The sequence below is a fragment of the Vanellus vanellus genome (genome assembly GCF_965231255.1).
Source record: "Vanellus vanellus genome assembly, chromosome: 1".
Classification (NCBI taxonomy): domain Eukaryota; kingdom Metazoa; phylum Chordata; class Aves; order Charadriiformes; family Charadriidae; genus Vanellus; species Vanellus vanellus.
Window position 1 is genome coordinate 41,210,528 of NC_138905.1, and position 25,711 is coordinate 41,236,238.

Below are 25,711 nucleotides of genomic sequence, written 5' to 3' on the forward strand. Positions count from 1 at the left end.
TGAGTCACTATACCTATGCACAAACTTGTCTTGAACAAACTCCTGTGGAACTTTGGTGGGGAAAAAAATTAAGAAATCCTTATCTTCTCTTGCAGTCCAGTAGATAGCGTTAATCAAAATACAATATAATTAGGTACTAAATAAACACTTTAATGATGTATTTTATAATTCTTGCAGCTAATTTTCTGTCCTTATTGTAAATTACTCTCTTCTTCCTTGCTTAAGGGATTTAAAGACAATGTCTATCGACAGAGAAGAAAGTACTTTGTGGATGTTGCCATGAGCTATAAATAGTAAGTACTGGCATAATTCTTCCCCATGCTGCTGACTAGTTAGAATTCATGCTCTACTTAATTCTGTAGGATGAAGTTTAACAGTAGACAAAGTCGTCCATTAAACTTTGACTAGTTTAGTGTAGGCTATAAATGACAAACCTGATGCTTGAAATCGCATTACATTTTTGGTACAGATACAGGCAAGTAAAGGATTTGAAAGGTAAGCATTCTCTCTTCAGCATTTTATTCATGGTTGCTTAAACTTAAGAAACTCTTTTACAAATGCTTGCATGTCTTCATGACAAATTGATGCAATACTGAATCGCACATATCTAGCATCCGTACAAAGTTGGACAAGCTTACTAAAACCTGAAATTATTATTTTCTTTTCATGCGCTTACTGTACTGGATGCTGCAAAATGCCATTTATCAATCTTGCCAACACAGCTCTAAATTTCTCAGAATTCAGTCAGTAGATTTCTCTATAGTTGGTGGAGCTGGTGCCTCTGCAGAAGTACACTGCATGTGTTTTCTCATTTTTGATTTTTTTTTCCTCATGTCAATTCAGTATTTACACTTTGCTACCATCACTGGAAGTTAAGAAACTTTCTGTGCAACCTACAAATACCTACTGTGTTGCAATTTTCTTGTCACAGAAACAACTAATTGTAATCATACTCTAGGTTTTATTTGCAACAGGCCTAAACCCTCATTCTCAAGAGAAAGAACATACTAATTTCATGTTCTTTTCCATTTTACCACGCTGCTTCAGGTTTTTCATTTTTCTCCTTTGAGATTTCTACCTACATTGTTGAAAGAATATAAAACACAACAATTTTTTCTCCCTTTGTAGAAGGTACATCCTGTCAGGAAGCAATTCAAAACTGGATTTTTTAAAGGTTTTTCTGTTCTTTTTTGTTGTTGTTGTTGTTGTTTTTAATATAAGGCTAGTATACTGGCTGCAGAAGGCTGGGGAGTCAGGAGGATTAACTCTGCTTTGTGACCATATAATGTATGATTATATTTCTTCACTTTTGTCCCATTCCTGTCATTAAGCTATTACCATCTAATAAACGTGTAAGTGGTAGTGTTGGTTCCCCTTTTTTCTACCCATGATGGTATTTGTTTAGCTGGGTGCTCTTGATGTTCATCCAGCACACTGAGCTGCTGCCTGCTGGGGGCAGGGTGCTGGTCGGTAGAGAAGCTTCCTAGGTTGACCAGGTAAGTCCCGAATTTAGCCAGCTTTCAAATGTAAATTGAGACAGGTTTTTTTGTTTGTTTTTTTTTACAGCTGATTGATTTATTACCTTTTTTTCCAGTCTAATGCTTGCAGTAGAGTGAGTGCTTCTTGCCTAGCAGATATTGCAGTGTGAAATGTCAAGCAGGTACCCGGGGATGAGGGCAGGCTGTGTGTACTCCTAGAGGTCTTTCAGTAAGTGGGATAGTTTTTCATTTACCCATGATGTTAGCAGTAGTGCCATGCATTTCACAGCTGCTAAGTTGCTGGAAATACCTTCCTCCCTTCTCCCTCTCAGCTGCCTAAGTGCTAGAAAGATCACGCAGCTGGCTCACTAAGCAGTGGTTGGTCTTCTGCTACAAAGGTTTTTTTTTGGTCGCTGAAAGTAGTGAGAAATGTCTTTTCACAAAAATCAAATAGAGTAATCCTGCATATTCCCAGAAAAACAGATAAAAGAAAGGAAAAATCTTTTCTTTCTCTAGATTTTGAAGGCTCAAGAACCATTTCTGCAGGCACATTACAAAAATCAAACAACCCGGAGGTTATTTGGGGGCCAGATCTTGAACTTCAGCAAACTGCTCAGAAGTACTGTTCCATCCCACTGATCTTTTCAAACCTTTAAAAGATTTCAAACTCTTCCTATTATTATCAGCAGAGGGAAAACAAGATGCTTCGCCTGTTTTTAGCTAGGGACCACAAAATGGCTGGGAAGCCAGTGATTAGGGCAGTTACCTAAGATGTGGTAAAATCTTGTTCATCCTCCTCAGGTCTCCTGCAGTGGTTCTCTTAACCCCAGGGATGTGCTGTATCTACTGGGCTGTACAGTCAGTCTGTCTCCAGTTATGCCTGCAGAGACAACCCAGGCAGACATTTACTCTCAGCATCCTGCAGCTCAGCCTAAGCCACGCTTAGGAAAGGCAAATCAGCTCAGGGAGAACTCTGTGCTGCTACACTAAGCTGTTTCTGCTACCCATGCTGGGGAGCTCACAGTTAATATAGGTGTCTTGTCACTACATTGCAGTCTCGTCACACCCTGTTCTGTGGTCTAATAACTTTTTACTTATTTATACAAAAAGAACACTCTGGTGTATGGACCACTCCCCTCAGGGATAAATTCAGACCGTTGTCTTGAACCTCTCAGTGCCTTCCAGGCAAATGACCTTCTTAATCATTTACTGAGGCTTGATGCATTTCTACTTTTCATTTTCCAGTGTAAAAAAAAACAAAACAAAACAAACCATACTTGTTTCCTTAAAAAAATAACTAAGAAATTTGGCTGCAAAGAATTGGCTGCAAGGAATTGACTCTGTAGAAAAATCGTTGAGTTGAAAATCCTGGATCAGCATTTTCGTTATGAAGTGCTGCTGTTCTATAGTGGTAGGTGTTCTACTTTGCTTGAACATAAAGAGGCCTCTGCAGTGGTGAGAGAGAGAGAGAAAACCACTAAGAAGTGAACTTGGAGGAGAAGACATTTGCTGGTGCTGAATGTTAAAGATGTTAATAGAGCACAGCAGTGAAAATCAGCTGTATGAAATAAATGGACCAAAAAAAAAACATTCCTCCCTCCTTCACTTAGCTTCTATCCTAAAGATAGTGAAAATGTGTTAATCTTGCTAATTAGTCCTTCGAGACTGATAAGGGATTGCAAAAGTCTTGAGAAAATTAAATCTGGAGGAAAAATACAAGGTTTAAGAGGAAATTCATAATATGTCAAGAAAATTAAATCTGGAGGAAAAATATGAGGTTTAAGAGGGAATTCATAATATGAGTTGATAGCTCATGACCATGGCAAAATGGAAAGATCCTATTTTAATAAGGGGAAATAAAAATTCAGGACAGGTTAGCTTGTAGAGCCTTCTTACTCAGCCACAAGAAAATTGGCTAGGCAGGCTGCCCATTCCCGTGATCTGTGGAAAAGTTTTAGCCAGGGTGGGTCCTGCGTGTTGAAATAAGAGGATGAGAAAAATGTGATTTGCAGAGCTGAGTGAGATAGGCTTAGGTCCTCCCTCAAGTCTGGCTGCCTTGATCCTCTTGATAAAGCAAGCAGTATCGTGATCAGCTGGAAATAAGATCAGCTCTCTTACGCATAAATCCTATTAAGGAATTAATGTTCACTGAACCTTACTTCAGTACTAATGAATTAATTGAAACAATAACTAAGTTATAAACCTTTTAGTGAGCAGTGAACAAGCTTCAGATCCGATTGTGTTTATACCTCTCTAGTGACAGGCGAAACAGAAACCTGAGTTTTTCCACTGGTGCATAGATTTCTTCAGCTTTGCTGGGCCAGTGCTGACCCGTACCGGCAGTACCCGTAGTAGAGGTCAGGTCTACGGACAGAAGCAGGAGGCTACTGCACAGTATTCTGGCAGCCCTAGGGGGATGGAGTAGCAACCTGCTTGTATCTGTCGTGTATGGTACCATTTAGAATAGCTGTGTTATGCTTTCCATGAGCTGGCAGGCAGCTTAAGGCTGATAAAGCGTAAAGGTGGAGACAGATACTAGGCCTGAAGGACTGACTCCTGCTGCAGAATGGCCACGAACCCAGTGCAGCTTGTGTTGATGAGAAATACTTCACTGTGTTGCAATTCTTGTCATGTCTGCAAAAGAGTGGCTGAAGGGGAAATAGCACATGTATTGGATGTTCAGTGAGTCCTTAAACAACTATGAGTACCTTATACAAAGTGGCCTTTGACTGACAGATAACTGCCGTGGATCAAAATACTTTGATATAGTGAAAGGCAAGGGGATGAAATAGCGAGTTTTCAGTAAAGTTGAGAGGACGACCACAATGCATGAAGGGTGGATGCTCTTGTGCATGTAGGAACTGCATAGCAGCAATTGCATGTGACATGAGGGCTCGTTCCTTGTTACCTCGTATGGTGGAGGCAGGATTATGAACCCTGCGAGAGTCGAGATGGAGACCAACCCCCAGCAAAATCCCAGTGCTGCAATTCTCCTGCTGCAGTGGGATTCCCTGTGCTTGATACGCCTGTTCAGCTGCTGTCTGCGGCACTAGGGAAGCTGCAGCACTGGGCTGGGAGTGCCCATTTTGCCAGCACTGTAGCAGGGGTGTGGGAGATTTGGGCTGATGGGGTGGAAGGGGGTCCTGTACCCTTTGTCAATCTGTACTTCGTTACAGCGCGGGCAGAGGAAGCCTGAGGAGAAGGCAGATTGCACAGACTACATACTATAGATTGTGAACATTGAATCCAGAGAAAGATTATAAACTTTCTAGGGGGAATTCATAACCTGAGATGGTGGCCTGTGATCATGGCATGGGCAATTCCTTACAGCTAAATACAAGGCAGTGCAAATTGGAAGGAGCCCTTCCTACTCTTCAGACGGTCAGTCAGTTTTGAATTAGCTGTAATGACTCAAGGCAAGTCTTGGATGTTGGAGACAGATTACCAGGTACCCTGGGAGGCTCCTGCTTTGGAATTTCTGTACATATGTGTAAGGGGGAGGAGGCAGGGGAACAGGACAGACGAGAAAATAAAAGGAGAGAGATGTATTTAGAGGCTTAGTTTTATCTAGGCTGAGCTGTGAGCTCTGAGGTGAGCTTCCTCATCATGTAGTCCTGCCTTTATTCGGGGTTCCAAACATACCTTCACATGGAAGCAACAGTCTAAACAATGTATATATATGTATATATTTTAATTGGATCCACACTTTTCTAAACATCTATGTAATAGCCTAAGCTTCACCTCCTAAAATGCTAGGTAATGATACTGCGTGAACATTATGTATTTTAAAGAATGCGTAGAGCATGGAGTCTGATGATGGTCTTGCTGAATCTACAAGTTAAGACTGAATCAGGCTCTTCAGCTAACCACTTGCAAGGGCATCAGTGGCAGTAAACGGAGAAATATTACTCTGGTATAGGAATATGGCGTATAAGAAATCCATCTTTCTACTACGATATGTACAAAGATTAAGAAATAATCTCATTGCTTAAGAAGAAATACAGATCTTAAGAAATGAATGCAATATTTACAACATAACATCAAGAAGTAATTCTAAGAAAAAAGCATCTAGCTGTCATTTAAAAATAGTTTTTAATAGATGTAGTAGTCTCTTTATGCCTTTATTTATTTAAATAATACTTTTCACAGAAACTTTATCATCCACAGTCTGTCTAGAATCTGATTGTATTCAAATGTATTTTGTATTACCTTATTTTTTACAGTGGTCAACCCATTCCCAGAGTGGAGTACACAGCTGAAGAAATTAAAACATGGGGGGTGGTATTTAGGGAACTCAGTAAACTGTATCCCACCCATGCTTGTCGTGAATATTTAAAAAACTTTCCTCTGCTGACCAAGTACTGTGGATACAGAGAGGATAATGTGCCTCAGTTGGAAGATGTTTCTGTTTTTCTTAAAGGTAAGATTCATATTTGGTTTGTCAGTAGATACAGTTTCATGAAAACACTTTTTTCTGTTAGTTCGAAATACTCCCAGCTTTGTCAGTGGATTTTGGTTTAGTCTGAAGTATCATTCTGTTTTTGACATTCCCCATGGCAGAGAGTTTGTTGAGTCAACACAGCTGTATATATGTACCTGCAGGCATGAAGCTGAGAGGAATTAAATATCTGAACACCTATCACATGATGTTATTTTGCACAGGGAGAAAAGTCCTTCTCATTGCTACAGGGTGGGTGTTCTGGTAACTGCAGTGGGTATCCCCCAAATATCCAGGCAGGTAAAAGAGGGAATAAAATGCCAAGATAACTGAATTTAAAGAGGACTGTAGGTTTGGTACATTGTTGTACAGCCTGATGAGTATGAGGCTTTCCTGAATGCCCAGGACCTCATGAAGCTAGTCGTGTTATTTCATGTTATTTTTATGGGGTCAGGATATTACATATTTAAGTTTGAAAATACCCTTCTTTTTCATCTGTAATGGAAGTGTATCCCATATGGAGGGAGAAGTGGCAAACGTGAACCTGCAGTTTTTAACTGTAGAGGAAAAGCTGCCAAAGAGTTCAGTTAAGATTTTCTCTTCTCCTCAGAGGTCCCTTCAGATACAGATACTTTTTCCTTAATCCTCTTGCTCAGGAGCTTCTGGAACTCAGGAACTAAAACATTATAAAGACAGCTGTTTGGGAAAAAATGTTATGTTAAGTGTTATGAGAAAAAATAGCAAAGTGTTTTGTCCCAAGTGAACATTGAAAATTATTAACTAAGAGAAATAAAAAATTTGTAATGAAAGGCTTACTTTCCCCAGTCCCCGCTTCATCTGTAACTCTTGTTTGTGAAACACCTGCATTTACTGACTCGTCACTCTCTGAATTTGATTGTGTCCTTCTGGGTCTCTCATCTATTGTGTTATGGTCTCTAAGGAATGCTGCCAAAGTGTACAGGTTCTTTCTCCCTAACTAGGAACTCAAAACCTCGTGCTTCTTCCAGAAATATGTTTTCAGACTAAATACAACAACAGTAGTGTCTGTTGAAGAAAAACTTGGAACATTCTCTTGTAAACACTTGGAAAAAGTAAAGAATGAATTTGGGAGAGAAATGTCCTTTTCAAAGTAACTGAGTCTGAAATAATTCCCCACTGGGGCTACTCTGACAAACAAATACTTTGTTAAATAAATGAGGACCTCAGCTGTGAAAGGTCGGTATTGTACTGTCACAAATAGTATTTTATCTGTAAAAATAAGGAAAGATTTGATTTAATCCTATTCTGTTCTGTTAGTTTTTAATATATTTTACAGAAATCATCTTCTGTTTTGGAAACTTTTCTCCTGTTTGGTACTAGACATGAAAACCAGATACTTAGTGATTTAACAATATCACTTATAGTACTTTACTACCCTTCCTAGAGAAAGGTATTAAAAAAACCTTTGAAATACCTCAAACTGTTTTCATTAAACATATGCTAGTAATGCAAAAAGAGTTCTTGTACATAATAGGTAAAAATGATGTGTGGTGATCTTCAGCCAAGATATTCTGTGTGTCATGCTTATGGTAGAATAATTAATTACAGATCATTACCTGCCCTCAGAAATGGATATAGGGATATAAAATATGTTTTTTTTTATCATCTCCTTCACTTTCAGAAAGGTCTGGCTTCACAGTGAGACCAGTTGCTGGATACCTATCTCCCCGAGATTTTTTAGCTGGCTTAGCATATAGAGTTTTTCACTGTACTCAGTACATACGACATGGCTCAGATCCTCTCTACACACCAGAACCGTAAGTTGCTACATTTGCTTTAGTGCTGAAGAAATACGATTGTTGGATTCTTAAAAGACCTAATTGAATTTGCCAAGAGGAACCTTCCCACAAAGATAAAAATCTAGTTACACTGTTGATGACAAAACCCTTCACATTGGTGAGCTAGAATTTAATTCAAAGGCTTCTTTTGGGCCTTTTACTTTCCTTAAATAACTAGGCAATTTATATGGTGGGTCAAAAAAGTCTATCTATTGAGATTATTTTTCAGTGGAGAATGGAGTTTTCAACTAAACATTTTGAAAAAGTATCTAAAATTTTATTTTCTTGAGGGCAACTAAAGAAAGGACTTGGAAAAAAAGCCCTGAATCTCTTGAAATTGATTTTACAATTATAAATTGGTCATCTTGTGTGCTCATTTATGTTTTCTTTGGCCAGACTCCACAGCTGAACTTCATTTGTCTCCTATAACACAGTGCAAGCCAGTCATGAGGCACTCTTCTCTTACCCAGTGAAGATACTAGATATGAAGTCTGTTACAGGGAACATGATAGAAATAAGAGACACTTTAATTATGACTTCCATGGGACAGCATTGCAGCTTTTCCAAAACAGAATATTGTGAGTTTGGATGAAATATTTTGGCATTTGGTCTCTTGATGAAAAGTGGGGAAAAGAAAGATCTAAGCGATTGATTGTAGTTCTTGTCTTGTATTATATATGGTGTGCTCTGTGCAGTAATAACAGCACAATACATGTCAGTTAGATAATATGGAGGTAGTTTCACAAAAGGCATCCACTGATCTTGTAACCACAGGAATGACATTTTTGCAGTGTATCAGTCATCAGATGGTTAGCATGAAATTGTAACTGTTGTTTGTTCAGCTTGTACTATTTTGGTGTGTTTTATTTTTGCTAAAATTTACACAAAGGGTTCACATATATATATATTCAGCTCCAGTCGTGTAAACACTTGGCCCCATGCCTAACTTTGATTTCATGAATAGACTGCTAAAACCATGGAATAATATTTTTGGATATAATAGGATTAATGGAACGGCATAGTAAGCGGTCTCTAAAAATGCTCTAACATTATTCTCAAGGAGTCACCAGGTGGTGCTGTTATACACATATCTACTTACTCTTTTCCTCTGCATGTGAACAGAGCAACATATTTGCTAAAATGCTGAGGCTAGTTTTGTGTGCATGTTTTTATTGGGTAAGAGGTAGTAATCCCTGAAGCGATTCACTCGCTTCTGTAACCTCTTTAATTAGAACTTTAATCTCTTAAATTTGTAGGCAAATTACTACAATGTAAAATCCTGGAAGAAGGGCTTCAATATATGATGCTGGACCTCTTCTGGTCTATCTGAAAATATCTGTAGATATTTCAAAAGAAATTATACTTAGGAAGTACCAGGGTTTGCACCAATGATTTTGTCTTCTGTGGGAATCCAGTGTCTCAGACTGCAGCACCTGCCAATGCTCAGCAAAAGAATAATGACATTTATTAACTTATACAAACTAGGAGAACATTTTCATCTATTGATAGGGGATTTAGATACATAACTCCAACAGGATCATAGGAAGGAACATCTTCCAGGAAACAATTGAGCCTAGGTTTTTTCTGATGTACTTTGGTTCGTTGATTTGTACGTTTGAGACCCCTGTAGTTTTCAGGATGCTGCTTACATTCAGAATTATGGAGTATATAATAGCTAATCTTTAGTAGTAATGGCAACTACTTTTTTGTAACCTTCCCTGCCATTGTGTCTGGAAAGTCACTATGTACTAATACTAGTTCAATTAGAATGAAGATTTTGATCCCTTATTTGGGCTGAACTTAAAAATCCAGGTTATGGTCTTAACAGCTCTAAATATGACTAACAGAGGAATTAAGTTGTCATTTTCTAATGATGTTACTCTCTTCCTGCAGGCCTACTTATTCAGTAACCACAGAAATTATTTAATCTGTACTATTAGGAACTCCATACGAAAATTTTGAAAATCCCTTTTAAAATGTGTTTAAATTTTTTTATACGCTAACACGTATGATATGCTCTATCAGAAATGTAGCACGAAATCCTGGCTTTTTTGTAATCAGCAGTAAAACTAAGCTGACTTGAGTGGGGACAGCTCTTCATCTTCCACAGTAGCTGCAATGCCCTGAGATCTGCTGGTTGATATATGGTGCCATAATGAGGTTTGCTGCGGGTCCCTGCCTTGCTGAATGTTGCATTTCAATGATATAAACCTGGTAAAAAGACTCCCTTTGACTTCAGTGGGCTTTCCATCAGATTTAACACCCAGGCTATAGAGCCAGATACAAATTAGAGAGTTCATTTGGTTTGATCTGTATCACTACTATATGCATTTTAAAACATTTCTTCTTGAGTTTCATTATGTTTCTACTACATTCACAGAGCTATATAGATTTCCTCTGCTCTGCTAACTAATTTACTCCAAGAAAAATCTTTTGCTGTGAAAAGTGCATTACGAAAATCTTATTTTCTCTGAGCAATGTGTGTGAATAAATTAAAGGAACTTAATTATTTTCTGAATAAAACAAAACAAAAAAGAATCAAGCCTTGGTAGTTAAGCGAAGAATTATATTGTTTAGACTATCTATAAAGGGCCAGACTGGCAGGGAAATCTGAGAGACTCCAATGACAATCCCAAATGCTGGATCATGGTTCTGCTTGGAAGATTTGACTTTTGGTTTTTTGGTTCATATGTTTTTGTTTCAAGCTCCCCTCTTTATAATTCCACATTCAAAATACTACTTTGCATAGTTTTAGTGGAAGAATCTACAAGCTAAAGGCTTGAGAGAAATATCTTCTGCCTCCTCATCCTCTTCCCCTTGCCAGGAGGGACAAGTTAATGGGCGTAGGCTTTGCCTGTGCTTATTTTGTCTGCAAGGATGGAAGTGACACAAAGAGCCTGTGCCCCAATGCAGAACTACAAATAACACATCTTTACTTATTTGGTTCTGGGAGTTGTTACCTCAGCACAGGAAAACAGAGATGTAGACACTCAGCTACTAGTAGTGGTGATGCTGCTGTAGAAGCCCTCCTGGAGACAAGCGTGTGTACCTGAAGCCAGGAACTTGAAGCCAGTCCCACTATATCTTCTTTGCTCTCGTTATTTGAAGTACTGATATGAAGTTACCTGAAACATACGGGGACTGATGCAGCGCAGCATAGGTGAAGTGCTCAGCAATCAATGTTGATTTCACTAGTGAAGATGGAAAGTGGAGTTAGAGCTCTGGACTGCCAGAGAATGGGCTTTGCGGCCCATTTCTGTTGTTGGAAGGTGATGATGTTTGGAGGAGCCAGGTTCCTCCAGTGAGTTGTTTGGTACTGGGAATTCTCTGGGTGTATCTATCGGACTGCAAACTCCATTTCTCTGCTGCCCTTCCTATTGTTAGCAAGCTAAACTTTTCAGGAGATGAGAGAAGAAATTGTTGTCACTGGAGCTGAATAAATAAAGAAGGGTTGTTAACCTTTATGATTACCACTTAAGTGATTCAAACCATCGCCTGAACAAAGAGATGGATACCATGCAGAGCCAGCCAATTTTTCAAGTCTGAGCTCCAGTGAGGAACGGAGTAGCATCTAAGCTATGGATCTTGTGGTAGGGAACTTTGATCATCTTGCAGGACACAGAGCATCGCCAAAGGGGTGTGGAGATCATAAAAGAAAAGCCTTCTTACCATCTGCTTTTGAAGAAATTGGGAATTTCCCAAGCTCTGAAAGGGCATGCAATGATGTAGAAACAAGGGAGGAAAGATCTGACTTTCAGGAGGAAGGACAAGCTTTACCAGGCAGTGGGAAACAAATGCAAACCATTTTGCTTATGTAAGTACGATGTCTGATACTGTTCCTAGCCAGCTGTACATATCAAACATGTTTCATGGGTGTTGACTAAAAATATTGGTGCATACTAAATTTGAGCACTCAGCCTGTATTGCTACAACTGAATCTCCAGTCAATGTCCTTGGACCATGTTCATTTTATCATGTCAGGCACAAGAGTATCTGTTTACCTCCCTTGCTTCTCTGGGAAATATGTGTGTCTAGGAAGGAAGAGAAATGAGATTTGGTAATTCCTCTGTACTGTTGAGTGAATTACTCATATATGAGGTTGGCTCAAACTTTTTATGCCCAACTTTAGAGCAGTGTTCGTCTCACCAAAAAATGTGAATATAACATGAGCACATGTTGGTAAGCGTCTGTCAGTGAAGCCATCTGGGCTGAGAAGAGAGACTTGTATGTAACCCTCCAATACTGGAATGATATTTGGTAAGCTTTTGGTGAGGCAAACTAGGAATGCCAAAAGTGCTAATCTTCATTTGCATGCATTTAGAAACTACTCCTATTTACCTAGGCACAGTTGGCACAGACTTCTTGGTGAAGAGTACTGAGTAAGGAGACTTTAAATTATATAGAGGGTTGTTTTTCTTTTCATGATTTATCTGAAGTGTCAGGTTCTGTGTCTTTTCAAACAAAAATAGTTTATAAAAGACAAATTGGATGATTTTGGATAGAAGGCAGAAAACTTGATGTTTTCTCCCTGCCTTTAAAACATTTGTTTACAGCTTAGAAAAAAAAAAGAGAGAAATGTCTTTGAAGAGACAAAAGCAAAGGAAATGTCAGATCTGATTTTTTAAAGTGAGCTTTACTACCAAGTCCGTTATTTTCTGTGAGTAAATGCTCCAAAACTTTCAGAATTGTTTGAGAGCTTTTGTAGATGATGCATGTGCACTTTCGTTAGTTTGGTTAGTAGTTTTTTGTACACTTATATCTGCACTTTGTTGTGACTAATAATGCACTTACAGGTGTGGACAGTAGTTCTTTCTAAAATGATTCGGGTTCCCTGCTTTTTCTGTAATCTGTTTGGTGAAAAGTGGACCGTGTAACAAAAGCACTCAGTAATTGCAGTAGGAAGTCAGGACTAAATGAGGAATTAAGCACACAGAAATGTCTGTAAATATTGTTCTGAATGTCTAGTGGCAAGTGGCAAATGTTTGGTTGTGGAGCTGTACCCAGATGCAGAAAGGGGAATGGAGAGGAGGAAGAGGGAATGTGTTGGATTTTGAACTTGATTCATGTGGAGACAAATGCTGAAAACTGTACTTGCAAGACATCTGGCTTTCCTTTGGGCAGTTCAGTCTTCATGGTACTAAGCCTGGAAGACAGGAGTGATCAGGCCCTCCTACTCAATCTGGGAATAATGGAGAAATCACAGAACAAACAGGGTTAAATGACATGTAACCCATTGAATAGAAGCAAACCTGTATGTTTCTACAGAACCATATGCAGGGAAGAACAGCTGTTCTGTAAAAAAAAAAGTTTCATGGTAAGACTTTTAAAGTAGAGGTCAGACCCATGTAAAATAGCTTCTGTGAAATTAATTATGGAATGATTATGGAATTAATTTCTGTAATGACTCTCTTTTCATTTCCATTCCCTTAGGGATACGTGCCATGAACTCTTGGGACACGTGCCTCTGCTTGCTGATCCTAAGTTTGCACAGTTTTCACAAGAGATAGGACTTGCTTCACTGGGAGCATCTGATGAAGATGTTCAGAAATTAGCCACTGTGAGTCAAAATCTTTTTGTGGCATGCTCTCTCATCTGTCCTCCTCTTTGGTTGATGAAGTGACGTGCATTGTCTTATTAGAGCTGACTGCATTTTCAGCTTGCAGATGACTATGATGTGACATTGACAGGGCTTTAGGTGTTTTTTCCATTGTTTTTAATAAGAGCAAAGCTGAACACGCTTGTCTTCAGGTAGTCAGTTTTACTTTTTATGTGCAATAACTGCCAATTTTTAGGCCTAGCTAAGATGCATTTTGGCTGCTTTAAGGTGCTAAAACAAGTAAGCAAGGTAATTTTGAAAAAAAAAAAAAAACAAAACACCAGAATGCAAACCCCCAACATTTTGGTGTGTGCTCTCAGCTCTACACTATTAGCTCCTCCACAGGTGGCCACTTTGGCTCTTACCACTGCTATTTCTGTATTCACTGTTCTGTTTTGCAGCTGTTCACTGTATTGTAGTCTGTGATGGATTTTGAGATGATGTTGCATCCTTGCTGCTGCTCCTGTCTTAGAATATGTAGTTACTAAGCCAAGGCTGTGCAGCAGTAGATCGAGACCTAGGTCAAGTGCCTCAGTCAGTGGCTGTGAGATGAATTTTATGTTCCATCAAATGAGGCACATGCCAGTAGACAGTGTGAACTGGAAGGGGCTACATGTTAGATGCTACTGACCACCCAACTGGAGCCTTCTTGGCCCTTGTGTGAGGGACCCTCAGGTTGCACTGAAGGGCCCTGTCCAGTTGCCAGGACTAAGCTCCTGTCCACCTGTCAGCTCTGCTGTATTGCTGTTTCCAAATGACTCTTATGGATCATGACATAGGTTGGTGACCCCTGGTCTATACCACTTGCTCTGTTTAGTTGTTTTAACTTACTGTATGCTTCCTTTTGTGGATCCTGTTAAAACTAACGCTGGAGATAATTTAATGAACTATATTGTATTAAAAAACAGCTCCATATTTAAATATTTTATCTCATGAAAAACTCTGTGACAAGCAAAAGAATTGGTTGCTTCAAATCTTATCCAGCATACTACTGATTTTCTAAACGAGAAGTGCAGTGGGGATTTAAAGGGTTGGAAATAATTTGGACACAGTGTTGAAGGCAGATTAAAACCAGGTTCAATTAAACTGCAATAATTTTGATGCACTGGCTTAGTAGTGGCTTGGAGTCCCATCTAGTGAACAAGGAGTCTGTACCCATTTGTTAGCCTTTTCTCCTGGAGCCCTCCAGAAGCTGCCACCAAATTTATTTAATCAAATGGGCCTCACTCCTTAGTTAGACAGGCTTGATGTCTTCCTCATGGCCAGTTCCTCTCACGTGCTTCAGAGTGTGTTCCTTGGTTTTCTAATGGATGTCTACTGGGAAGGAACTGTTGTTTGTATGGAAGAGTCATGACAGTTGTGTATCTGTTTGCACATTTGCGAGGAAGGGACTTAGTAGGAAGCAGACCTACCTTGTCACAACCTGCAGCTTCAAGAGAAACTGGCTAACTGGCTGTCCCTGTAGGCATCTTGAGGAAAAGAGCATGTCCAAGTCTTTCACCCCAAAATAAACTTGGATGACATGGGCTGGTTGCAGAGGACAATGTTTGGGCTGATCTGTTTGGGGAGAGATATTAATATAAAGTGACCTCTGAATATTACATAAATGCTTTTACTCCCCCCCTTCACGCAAGTTCCCAGTTATGACTGACTGTGTCATCCAAACAATGAGCTGCTCCTGAATCACAAAGCCAAAAATAAAAGAAGACAGCTGAATCACTTTCCCTTATCACACTGAGAAGCTGATATCTGAGTCAAAGTTGATTTCTCCTCCCAGGCTGGAAATAGCTCTTTCAGGTAGAAGAGGCATTTAGAGAGAGACTTAAGGTAACCCAGGTGGTGTTATTTTTTGTAGAAGCACAATGAGGGGCTGTACTCCCCCAGAGCAGGTGCTTGGCAAATACAGAGTTTTTACTTGCCCTAAAATTTGCAATGTAAACAGTCAAGAGAAAGTAGAAAGAACGTCTCTCAGCAGTGAGGGTGAGGAGGCCAAGAAATTCATTCAACTAAGTACCAAATGTCACCTGAGGTGCTATTAGCTGACTTTAGCAACATTCGGTCCCATTTCCATCCTAGATAACAACCAGAGACTGCAGTGAGCTGAGAAATGCCAGCCAAGAGTCTTAACACAGAAAAGCAGTGCAGGTTCCAGCAAGGCAACTTCAAAGTAAATGGAGAAACAAATGAACGGAGAGAGAACATGCATATTAATAAGCTTGAAGCACTATGCCCAAAGCAAGCTTGCCATTAGCATGACCTGTTTCAAAAGATAGTGACATTAACAGCTGAGCCATTACAGGGAGGACAATGGCTTTTGGGAGAGAGGAAAAGTCCTCTTAGGAATTCAGATCAGAAATGGAAGAATTATTACAGGTGATTTCGTCATCTTTTGCTCCATTCTGCTTTCAAAAGCCACCATGTATCAGCCTTGATAAATCTGCTCTTTGCACCACATCAGTCCTGAGCTGCAAAGGAAATGTGGTGATGTTTTTGTCCCTGCAGAGCTGACACAGTGGATGTAGAGCAAGCTGGAGCCTGGTCCCTGGGAAGACTAGAAGTGTTTGCTAAATTGTGATTAGTCACAGCTGTGCAGCCCCATTGAGGGCAGGGATTAAATAGGGGAGCATTGCAGAGTCCCTGGTGCTGGCCAGTTGGAGGGGGAAGGACAGCTGCAGGGTAAGAGGGTTGAAAAGGAAGGTTGTGAGCTCCCCTCATCCTCTTGTTTGAGTCTGGTAGTCAGATTGGGGCAAGGAGCAAGGAATGGCTTCTGCTCCTTTTTAAACTTAAGCATTCTTACCTTGAGAAGTGGAATATTGAAGGAACAAAGCAACTGTCTTTGCAGTGTTTTTTTGAGAGGTGCAGTTTCCTTTACAATGTCTTTAAGAGACTGAGAATGAGGGAAGACATAAAAAACAAGTCACCGAGAGATACGTTACTGAAACAAAATAAAATATTTGCACAATCCACATTTTTTCTTGTAGTGTGGTATAATGTGGTTACTAGTTGAGGAAATAAAATATTGCCCATGCATGTCTGGGTGCTAATTATTATCATCATCATCACTGTCTTGTGCTACTCTGTGTGACTTTCTAAAAATGCTTTTGAGTTGATTTTTCAAGCATGCCTGGTCTTTCTGCTTTCACATAGTACAAAAATAAACAAAGGCTGTCTTTTCTGCTTACCTATCAAACCATAAGGACAATTTGACATGAGGTGTTTCAACTAATTTATATAATATATCATTTACAACACATTTAACAGCACATAACGTAAGGTTTTGTCAGGAAAATTGTACAAAAAAATATACGTTGGTTTACATTTCAGTATTACCTTGTAATTTGTGGACCTGGGAGCCAGAGAGCAGCTGTCTTTGTAAAGCTGAAGGATACTTGTAAGCAGGATCCTGTCTCTCTTGCTAATGGCAGAAATGACTCCCAGCTCCTGATGAGTTGTTTCAGTGCAGCTCAGGTTGCCCTTTCCTGATATAGTACGTATAGGATGTGTTTGTATATATAAAATTCAGGGGGTGCGTTAACTGCTGGTGGTTCAGAAAAGAGGAATTTATCAGAGTATCTATGGTTTGTACGTAGTTTATCATCAAATCTTTCCACTCAAGAATTTGGCCGTTAGGGAGTAATTACTCACATTGTTTTTTTTTCCTGTGGTTGCTTACTGGAAATTACGTTTAAAGCTTCAGTTCCTTAGAACTGTGAAATTGTCACCTTTTAAGCTTTCTTGATATTTGTTCTGGTATTTTAACAGTGTGGGACAGTAGAAATCAAGAAATTTCTCTTGTTTTTGCTAGCCTTTATGCAGAAAACCACAGTAGTGAGTTGCTTCTGGATTTGAAGGAATTGTGTGTGATGTGGTCTTGTAAATGCATTTCAGGCTTGTTATGAATCTAAATGTTTTACCTTGCCTGGGTGATGACTGAGGCCAATGGTTTATTTCTAAAGCTGATTTGAATTTATCTGTATATGTATCACAAACAAAATATTTTAGATACATACGCTGGGATAAAAATAACCTTCAGAACCGCTTCTCTGAGAGAAGACAGTGGTAATTCAAACGAGCTTACTTGCTTGTGGTCTCTCAGGATCTACATGATCTGGTCTTGTTGGCTTCATTCTAGTTCTTCTCCCATGTTAAACAACTGTCACATAGTTCAGAACAATTACACGTTATGTTTGATGAGGAGATAACCAGAATTGAAGAAACAGGAGCATTGCAGATAAAGACTGAGTTGCATTTGGTAACTTCAGGTAGACGCAGCCTTCATGGTCTCACTATACAGAGCAGACTCTTGCAGTCTCTCATCTTCACAAACAACAGATTAGGTTTCCCAGAGGGGCTATTGATAGTGCTAGGCTGTAAGTACAGCTTGTGAACTGGATTACCGTTTTCCTCCATGAATGAACAAATGCAGCTGAGAAGAAAACTATGAAAATATTTGAGATTTTGAACATTGCCACTGTGCCTCTGAAAAATCACTGCTTGAATGGTTTTCATTTATAGTTGCAAAATGATAGACAGTGAACTAAGCACTGTAGTAAGTTTGTGATCAGCTCCCCTGCTGAAGCTATTCTGCCATATAAAAATAATTATGTATCGGCCAACTGAAACCTGGTGTTATAGCACAAGAGCTATGGCATTCCATGAGCATATTGAAGTTGAACATTCAAATCTCTGCTTGGTCTTTTTCCTGTATCCCAGTCGCATGCCATGATTGTGTGACAAATGCCAAGAGCAAGCATGGTGAGTGCCCTAAGTCCAGTGATGACATAATGGAGTTTCTTGCAAAGGAGTGTCTTCCAGCTACACCTGTAGCTCATGAATAAAGGAGCTGCAGTATGAAGAGCTGGGAGTGAATAGGATTTAAAAACTGCTTGAGTAGATTTTGATGAACTGATGGGAGACATATGAAATGACTCTGATTTGGGATGTGTGTAACTTACGGAAGATGAATCAATTCCCAGGGTAAAAGCTAGGACTATAAAGCTGAAATCAGATATGATGTATCACTATAGCCAGACGTTGTCCTGCCAAACAGCATGAGACTGGAAATACTGTGATCCATATTGTTCATCAGTAGATGGCCTGGGCTATGTTTCTGTTTCTGACTTGGACCAAGCAAAAACACCCATATGCATATGTATTTGGAAATTGCCCAAGTGCAAAACCTGAAACAGATACCAGAAGCAGAAGAGAAAGCTGATGAAACCTTGTGGCTTTCTTAATCATACCGGTCTGTTTGAATCGTGAGAGAAGGATGACTTACTGATGGATTACTTTCTGTTGAATGTTGAGGTGTTGCTGGGCATGCTGGCTGCTACTCTAAAAGCATGCCCTAATTTGTGGGTTTGCTCTGCGTAATGTTCTAAAGGAATTAATAACAGGTAATGGTCTCAATTTTTTAAGGATTTCATTCAGCAATGCTTTTTGGTAAAGTAGATGAAGCACTGATGTCAAGTCCTTCCTACAGTATGCGTAATCAAATAGGTAAGTGGAAAAGATAGTACATATATCACAGAACAGGGCTAAGGGGGAAAAAAACTTGTAGATTCCAGGGATCAATATTTAATATTTTAGAATACTGCAGTGTTCCCCTGCAGTGCATTTTCACGGTCATCACGTCAGAGATTCATGGTACAAGAACAAAATCTCAGCAGTGGTACCTAACTAGCTCTGTAGCTCAAAACCAAATGGCTCTGTACTACATAAAAATAAGCTGGCACTCCAGAGAAGTTACTGCAGGGAGAATTTGAAGAGTTCTCTTGCTAAAATGGGAGCAAATGTTCAATGTTTTCTGCAGGAATTGTGACAGTTAGTTGAGGCCTTTGTTCTGGATTTGGAGAGAGTCTCTTTACAGGTTTGGAGCTGTAAGAACTGCTATGCTGGTCAGGCCACGTGGCTGGTGCCTTATGCGCAAGTGCATAAATAGCTGCTTAGAAGGGATGTAACAACAGGATGAGCACCTTTGATTCTTTTCAAATGTTTTCCAAGTTTCTGACCACTCAGAAACTTGGGGAACTCTTGAGCCAAATGTGGTTTCTGTGTATTTAATTATCCTGAATGGATTTCTGTCCAGGGACAGCTGTTTATCTTTGAAGATGTATATTTTTAGTACCTGCAGTAACTTGGGCAAAGAGTTCTATGGTTTAACTATTCACTGTCCAGTGAACTGTCTCCCTCTGATTTTTTAACCTGATTCCTACTAGCTTTTTTTTATTTGAAGAGAGAACGGTCAAATCATCCCTGTATGATGTCTCTGTGCCATCATGACTTTACAGAACTGTTTAATTTTCTCCCTTAGTTGTCACCTTTTCTGGATTGAAAAGCAATTGTTTGTTTAGTTATTCATCATGTGGAAGATGCTCTGTAACTTTGAGCATGTTATTCCTTCCCACCTTTCCAGCTAGAACTGGAAAGGAAAGAGAGGATTTCTCAATCACCAGGCTGGGGAGTGGGGTAAATGAGCAGTTTGAACCCTAATCTGAGTTTTGGTTAAGAGCAGCACTGTGGAGTTAAGCTGGTTTGGGATGTGCTTGCTATAGAAGTGGGAGCCTTTTGTATGGCAGGAAGAGTGGACCTGATGTACAGCTGACATGGTTTGGTGCTTAGGGGCGGGAGAAATGGGCTGCATGCAGGAGGGAAGTAGGATTCAGCAGATCCATGTTTATCAACCAGCATTGCAATCCAAGGATACGAGTCCCTGAAGTTTCTGATCAGCAGAATGTACAAAGGGGTGATTCTGCTGTTGTGAGGGGACGGAAGAAGTAATTTAGATGGTGTAGAAACCGTGTCAGTTACTGCAGTGAAGGTGGGGAGCGGGACTACAGATATTGGAATTGTGTTTGTTTTTTTCTTTATTTGTAGAGGGTAGTGTAAAATACTTGTTTGCAAAACATTTTAAAATACAGATCTCCTGCTTTAACTAGTTTCTGGGCTAAGTAGAGTGTGTTACATCAGGAAATTAAACGTTTTGTGCTTTATACTGTATCATTCAAACGTAAGAACCTGAAGGAGGGTTCACCTGTTGCTATGAGGATGCCCAGTTGGTCAGGTCAGTGACCTTTGTGAGAGGATCTCAAGTTGTCCTAACAGACAAGATTTTGCAGTCACAAGTAACTAGGAATAGTGTTGTTCTATAACATGCTTGTATGTCTGTATGCTTCGGCCCAACCCTGTAATGAGGAAGCTAGATGCAAGAGAGAACTAATTCCGTTTAATTTGGAGCAGGGAAGGAGGTAGAAATTTTGCTGTAGAAATAATATAGCTCCTTTTAGACAGGATGCAGTTTGTGAAGATCAAGCCCTAAGCAGTTAGAAGTGCTAAAGCAAAAGCCTCTAATAAAGTAACAAATTGCAGCCAGACACTGGATTTGTTTTTAGTTCTTGTAGCATTATGTTTCCGGAAGTGGTTAGATCATAATCTGTGAGGTTACTGAACTGCAAACGCAAATTTACATGCACACAAGTAATACATTTTGACATATAGGTTAACAAGAGAACAGTGCAAATTTCACACAGCACTGGCTTGCTAATTACGTTTGTTTATTTTCAGAAGAAACTTCATTTTCATTAAGAAGTTGCAGATTCTGCAATAGTAATCCTTGCTGGTAGTTCAATAGCTCACACTCTGAGCATGTGCTCTGCTACAACAGTAATGGAAGTGAGCCTCAAAAAAAGAGCTTCTTGGAAAGAATTTGTGGAATTTAGGAGTGCACGCAAGTGGCAAGCATCTACCATTTCGGTGTCGGATCCAGTTGAGGTAGGTTGAGGAATAGATGGAAGGAGTCTGTGGATTTTTATAGTTTTTTTTGGCATATTTGTTTTCTCTTTTGACCTAGAGTAGGAAATGTATTAGCAAAAAGGCATAAAGTGTCTTTTTCAGAACATATGTAACTGGGATAAAAGAAAGGACCCAGCATAAGCTTCTAGTGAGCAATAGCACAAGCATTTTGGGTAACAACCACAAACAGAGCACATAAGTTACAGGAATAAAGGCTTAAATAAAGAAAATGGGGGAAAAAAACAGTAGAGGAAAGGTTTGGAATATATTGCTACTGCTGTTCCTGACTGCCCCTGTGCTTTCACTGATATGTTGAAGGAAAGAGATAATCCTAGGCTCTGTGTAGATATCATTCATACTGACACATCTACACTTATTTTTCTTTGGTTGTAGCACATACATGTGAAACTCGCTTGTAAAATGCATTCATATACAGTCCAGAACTGTGAGGGTCTCATGCTGCTAAAGCTTTATTTCTGTACCACTGTACGTCCCATACTGTGCTAAGAAGTATTCTCAGAGGAATATATAGGTGTCAAAGGAAACTAACAAAGTAAATTTTATAATGCTCCTTGCTTTTTCTGTTGTGTTTGTTTACATACTTAAATCTGTAAGATTCTGTAACATAGAGTGGTAACTATTTGAGTCATTTGTATGAGACATGGAGATCCTCCAGCAGCAGCGCAGGGGTATATGGGGAAGTGAAGGAGTTCAGCAGGTGGCAACTCATTTCAGCCATGTCTAGGTCTCACTTGGATGGAGGGAATGTCTGTGCTGTGGGTGCACAGGTGGAGGAGCTGGCTTTATCCATGCTTTCCATGGAGCCAGAGCAGCTGAGGAGTGCTGTGCAAAAAAAGTTTTTGTGACTACAGGTGGGGTTCTCTTGGGAGCAGCTCCCTGAATGCAGCTGCCCAGTTATCTGGCTGGGACCTGCGGTGCTGTTGGGTTGGGCCAGCTCCAGGTTGCCCTCACTCAGGGACCTGTGCACCCTCCTGCACTGGGCAGTGCACCCACCGCTGCAACCCTGCACACCCAGCCCTCCTTTTGGGGATTGGTGGGCCAATCTGGAGAAGAAAGCCATGAGATTTTGTTTTCAGGTGGAAACCAAACTGAGTATTGAAGAAAGTCCTCAAACCATGCACTTATCTTTTTATTGTCTGGAATATTTCAGTGAATAATTTTGCTTCCAGAAGGGACATTCGTACATGTGGCTACTATGCATAACCCAAATACCATCTTATGGAAAGAGTCTTAAAATTCATATCTGTACAGAGCTGCAAAGATCCTAATTTAATATTCACAACTATGCACTAATCTGAATTGTTTTAAATACTGGCTCAAGAACTAAGCGTACCACATGTGTTCAGTCTAATTCTCTCACCCATCGTGTTGCTGGGTATTTTCTTTGCATGCACAGATAAAAGTATGGAAGTAAGACAAAATATGGCTGGTATCCATAAAGAGCTAACTATGCCTACGGCTTAATTACTTAATGCTGCAGCTTTGGAAGTGGTTCTTGTGCCTGTCATCATCTTTCTATCAAATGGCATCAAAGTGCTGGATGGAATATAGTCCCATACATTTTTAAATGAGATATTTTTGGGTGATCTACCATAATGATTTTGTAAGTATAGCTTAATTGTATATTTATAGGTCCAGCTCTGACACCACAGAAGACCAAGGGGAGGTTTGCCATTGCTTTCAATAAGTTTAGGTCTGTGGGCTAAATACTACCTTCATTTCCATGTATACAGTATCCTAAAAGTCAATGGAGTTGTACGCATGCAAATGAAAGTAGGATTTGTTGCTGTAAAATTGTTAATCATTCACTTGCCAAAACCTGTTGTTTAGGAATATGGGATTCTTCAGGGAAAGAATCAACTCCAGAAGACACGTGATTTTGCAGTTGCGTCTCTTTCCCTGTCCAAAGCAAGCTCACATGGTACAGCATGCAACAAATTCTGTTAGCTACTTCTTAGAGCTGGCAGTCCACCTGATGTTATTGTATAAAGGGTTTTTTTATTTGTTGTTGATTTTGGAAAGTTAAAGCAAATAATCTAAAGCTTAGAGCATTGTTGAAGCCAAAGAAAAGTTTGCAGAGAAGGGCCTTGTGTCTGTTAATTTTGGTTGTTTTGGTCTGATTTTAGCTGTGGCTGAAGCTGTTGCAGTGCAAGGTCAATAGAACATCATGGTGCTGTTTCAGGGATGCTTTGAACAACTCCTCCACTCCCTCAATCTGTTTGTTAGATTCAAGCTTGGTTTGGGATTTTGTTTTTGCAACAGACAAAGGATTAGTTTTGACAAGATAACCTTGTTTCGGTTAGCGACTGTAAGATTGGTGTTTTCTGTACCTTATAGAGAACTTTCTATAGATCATCATTGTGGCATTGATAAAGACAGTGTCTACTAATAGTGCTAGATAAAACAGTTTGAACTCAGAGCTTTTTCAAGACACACTGGAAAGAGTGGATTCTCCCAGATTATCCTTTTTTGCCCATAAAACATATTATTCTTTTTCTAAAGGTTTTTCTTCGCTCCCTTGAATCAGTAGGCTGTGCTTGTTATAATTATATAGTGTGACTATATAAAAGTGGCTAAAATTATAGTTCAACAAGACATTTTAAATTTCTGGAATGTAAACACCTTTATAGGATTAATTTTTCAACTTCAAATAAACATATTATCTTATGAACAGATCCATATTATACATCTGCAATGAATTTAGGACCTGTACGTGCACAGAAATCTTGCATATCAGTGGGAGCCTGATCACTAGTGACCATTTCAGAGTGATCTTCACGTTTGGTAAGTCACTCCTAGACTACAGCCACTGTAAATTCCTTGGATTTAAGTACAGTGAAGAACTGTGATCTCCCTGCTCACAGGTGCTCGCTCAGTATAACTTTTTTCCACCTTGCTGAATCCATGTTCATGTGATTTGCTTTGTGTTTACAGACTTCTGGCAGGTAACTCATTGACGACTCAGTTGACTACTCTGTGGTTACGATAGATTCATTTTACATGCCCTCACTGCTGAAAAGCAGGGAGCTACACAAGGAGATGCTCAACTGTACTTGAAAAAGATTTTGTTTGGGGCTGTGAAAAACATCTTCCATTTGGATATATTTTTAGTAGCAAAATTAATAGATATTTAAAATTCCCTGAGCTACTTTTCTTCTTTGATCTGTCTGTCAGCTTGACATGAATAGAACTTACATTTTTGTGCTGATGCCTACTATTGGGTTTTTTTGCAAGGCAGGTTAAGCAAATGCATTAACAGCCACAGAAGCTTCTGGGAGTCCCTTTGCATTTATGTGATTAAAAGAACATTGAGTTTAAGTGCAGTGTTGCTGTTGGAAACTGTGATGTTTGAAAACAAGTCTTAGCTGTTAAATCAGTTTTCAGTAAATAGATGCAAGAAGTTAATTTTCTTTTTTAAATGTTTAGAAAATTACTGTGGATGCTGTTATTTTTGGAATTAAGTCCTACCCTTTTTTGCTCTCAAAAATAAATTTGAAGTCGATACGACTGTGAAGAAATAGTGCATTTGTTCCTTGAAATGAGAACATAGAAACTTAGCTGGCCAGTTGTCGCTTCCTCTTTAGTGTGTTTCTTCCTCTCCAATTTCAGGGCTTGCAAAAGTTCCAAGATCCTTCGAGCCCCAGGAGGCTGCTCCCATTCCTTAAGATATGACTTGCCCTCATTAGCAGATACATTAGAACCTTCGCTGCTGATCATGTACACAACAACCTCATACCCTTCCTCGGCTAAAATGTCATGGGAGGCTCAGTGACTCTTCTGCATCCCTCCCTGCAGTGCAATTGCCATATGCAGTAATTGACCTGGCAATTAGGTGGGACACAGCCATCTCCAGGAAATGGCATCATGAGAAGCACCACATGTGCCTGGTGCCTTCCCCAGGGAATGCCTGTCAGGCAGAACATTTTGGGGTCTGTCTCTGGGCTGGCCAAGGATAGTTATTAAAGGGGCCTTGTAGCCCATAGTAATTAATTCTGACAGTGGACTGGCATAGGGTGGTGATTCACTAAACTCTGCTTAGAAAATGAGGATTGCCTGCGCTGTGATTTGTTGCTGCACCTTTGCTTCTTGTTAATCTGTGAATTTACTAGTCTGTCAGAAGCTTCTCCCGGATAAGTGGAAGAGGCTCAGGTGCCAGTTTTCCCCTTATGCAGTTTCTTTAGAACATTGTAGCACGTTAAAAAGGACAGACTCCACCTCCCCAGCCTGAAGAGGTTTTCTTGGTATTTCAGGGAGCATTGCAACTTTATGCCTTCTCTTCTGACTCTCCTTCTTAGCATGCTTGCTGAGAAGTGGAAGTTGGTCTTTTTAGAGAAGGGGAAACTATGTTGGACCAGTGCTGAGATCTACAGGCAACTGTGGGAAATGAGTCCTGAGGGCTGGGCTAGGCTTTTGTAGAGATGCCAGCTCTGAATGCCAGGGGAAAAAAGGTGTCTGAGATGATTGTTCTTGTCTGTTCTCTGGGTATTCTTCTACGCAATGCAGTTCACAGTTGAAGCAACAGTCCTAGCATCGATGACTACCCATGAAACAGGAATGCTGTCAGGTGAAG

General features: G+C 39.8%; 1 protein-coding gene across 1 annotated transcript in view; it reads left to right on the plus strand.

Moving 5' to 3' along the window:
• TPH2 (tryptophan hydroxylase 2) overlaps positions 1–25,711 on the plus strand; it is a gene marked incomplete at its 3' end in the record, with an annotated part of 51,022 nt that overhangs the window by 9,237 nt on the left and 16,074 nt on the right. The window contains exons 5-8 of the mRNA XM_082484305.1: positions 226–293; positions 5,702–5,898; positions 7,577–7,712; positions 13,164–13,290. Coding sequence (XP_082340431.1) covers positions 226–293; positions 5,702–5,898; positions 7,577–7,712; positions 13,164–13,290 — 528 coding nt within the window. The remainder of the gene's footprint in view (positions 1–225; positions 294–5,701; positions 5,899–7,576; positions 7,713–13,163; positions 13,291–25,711) is intronic.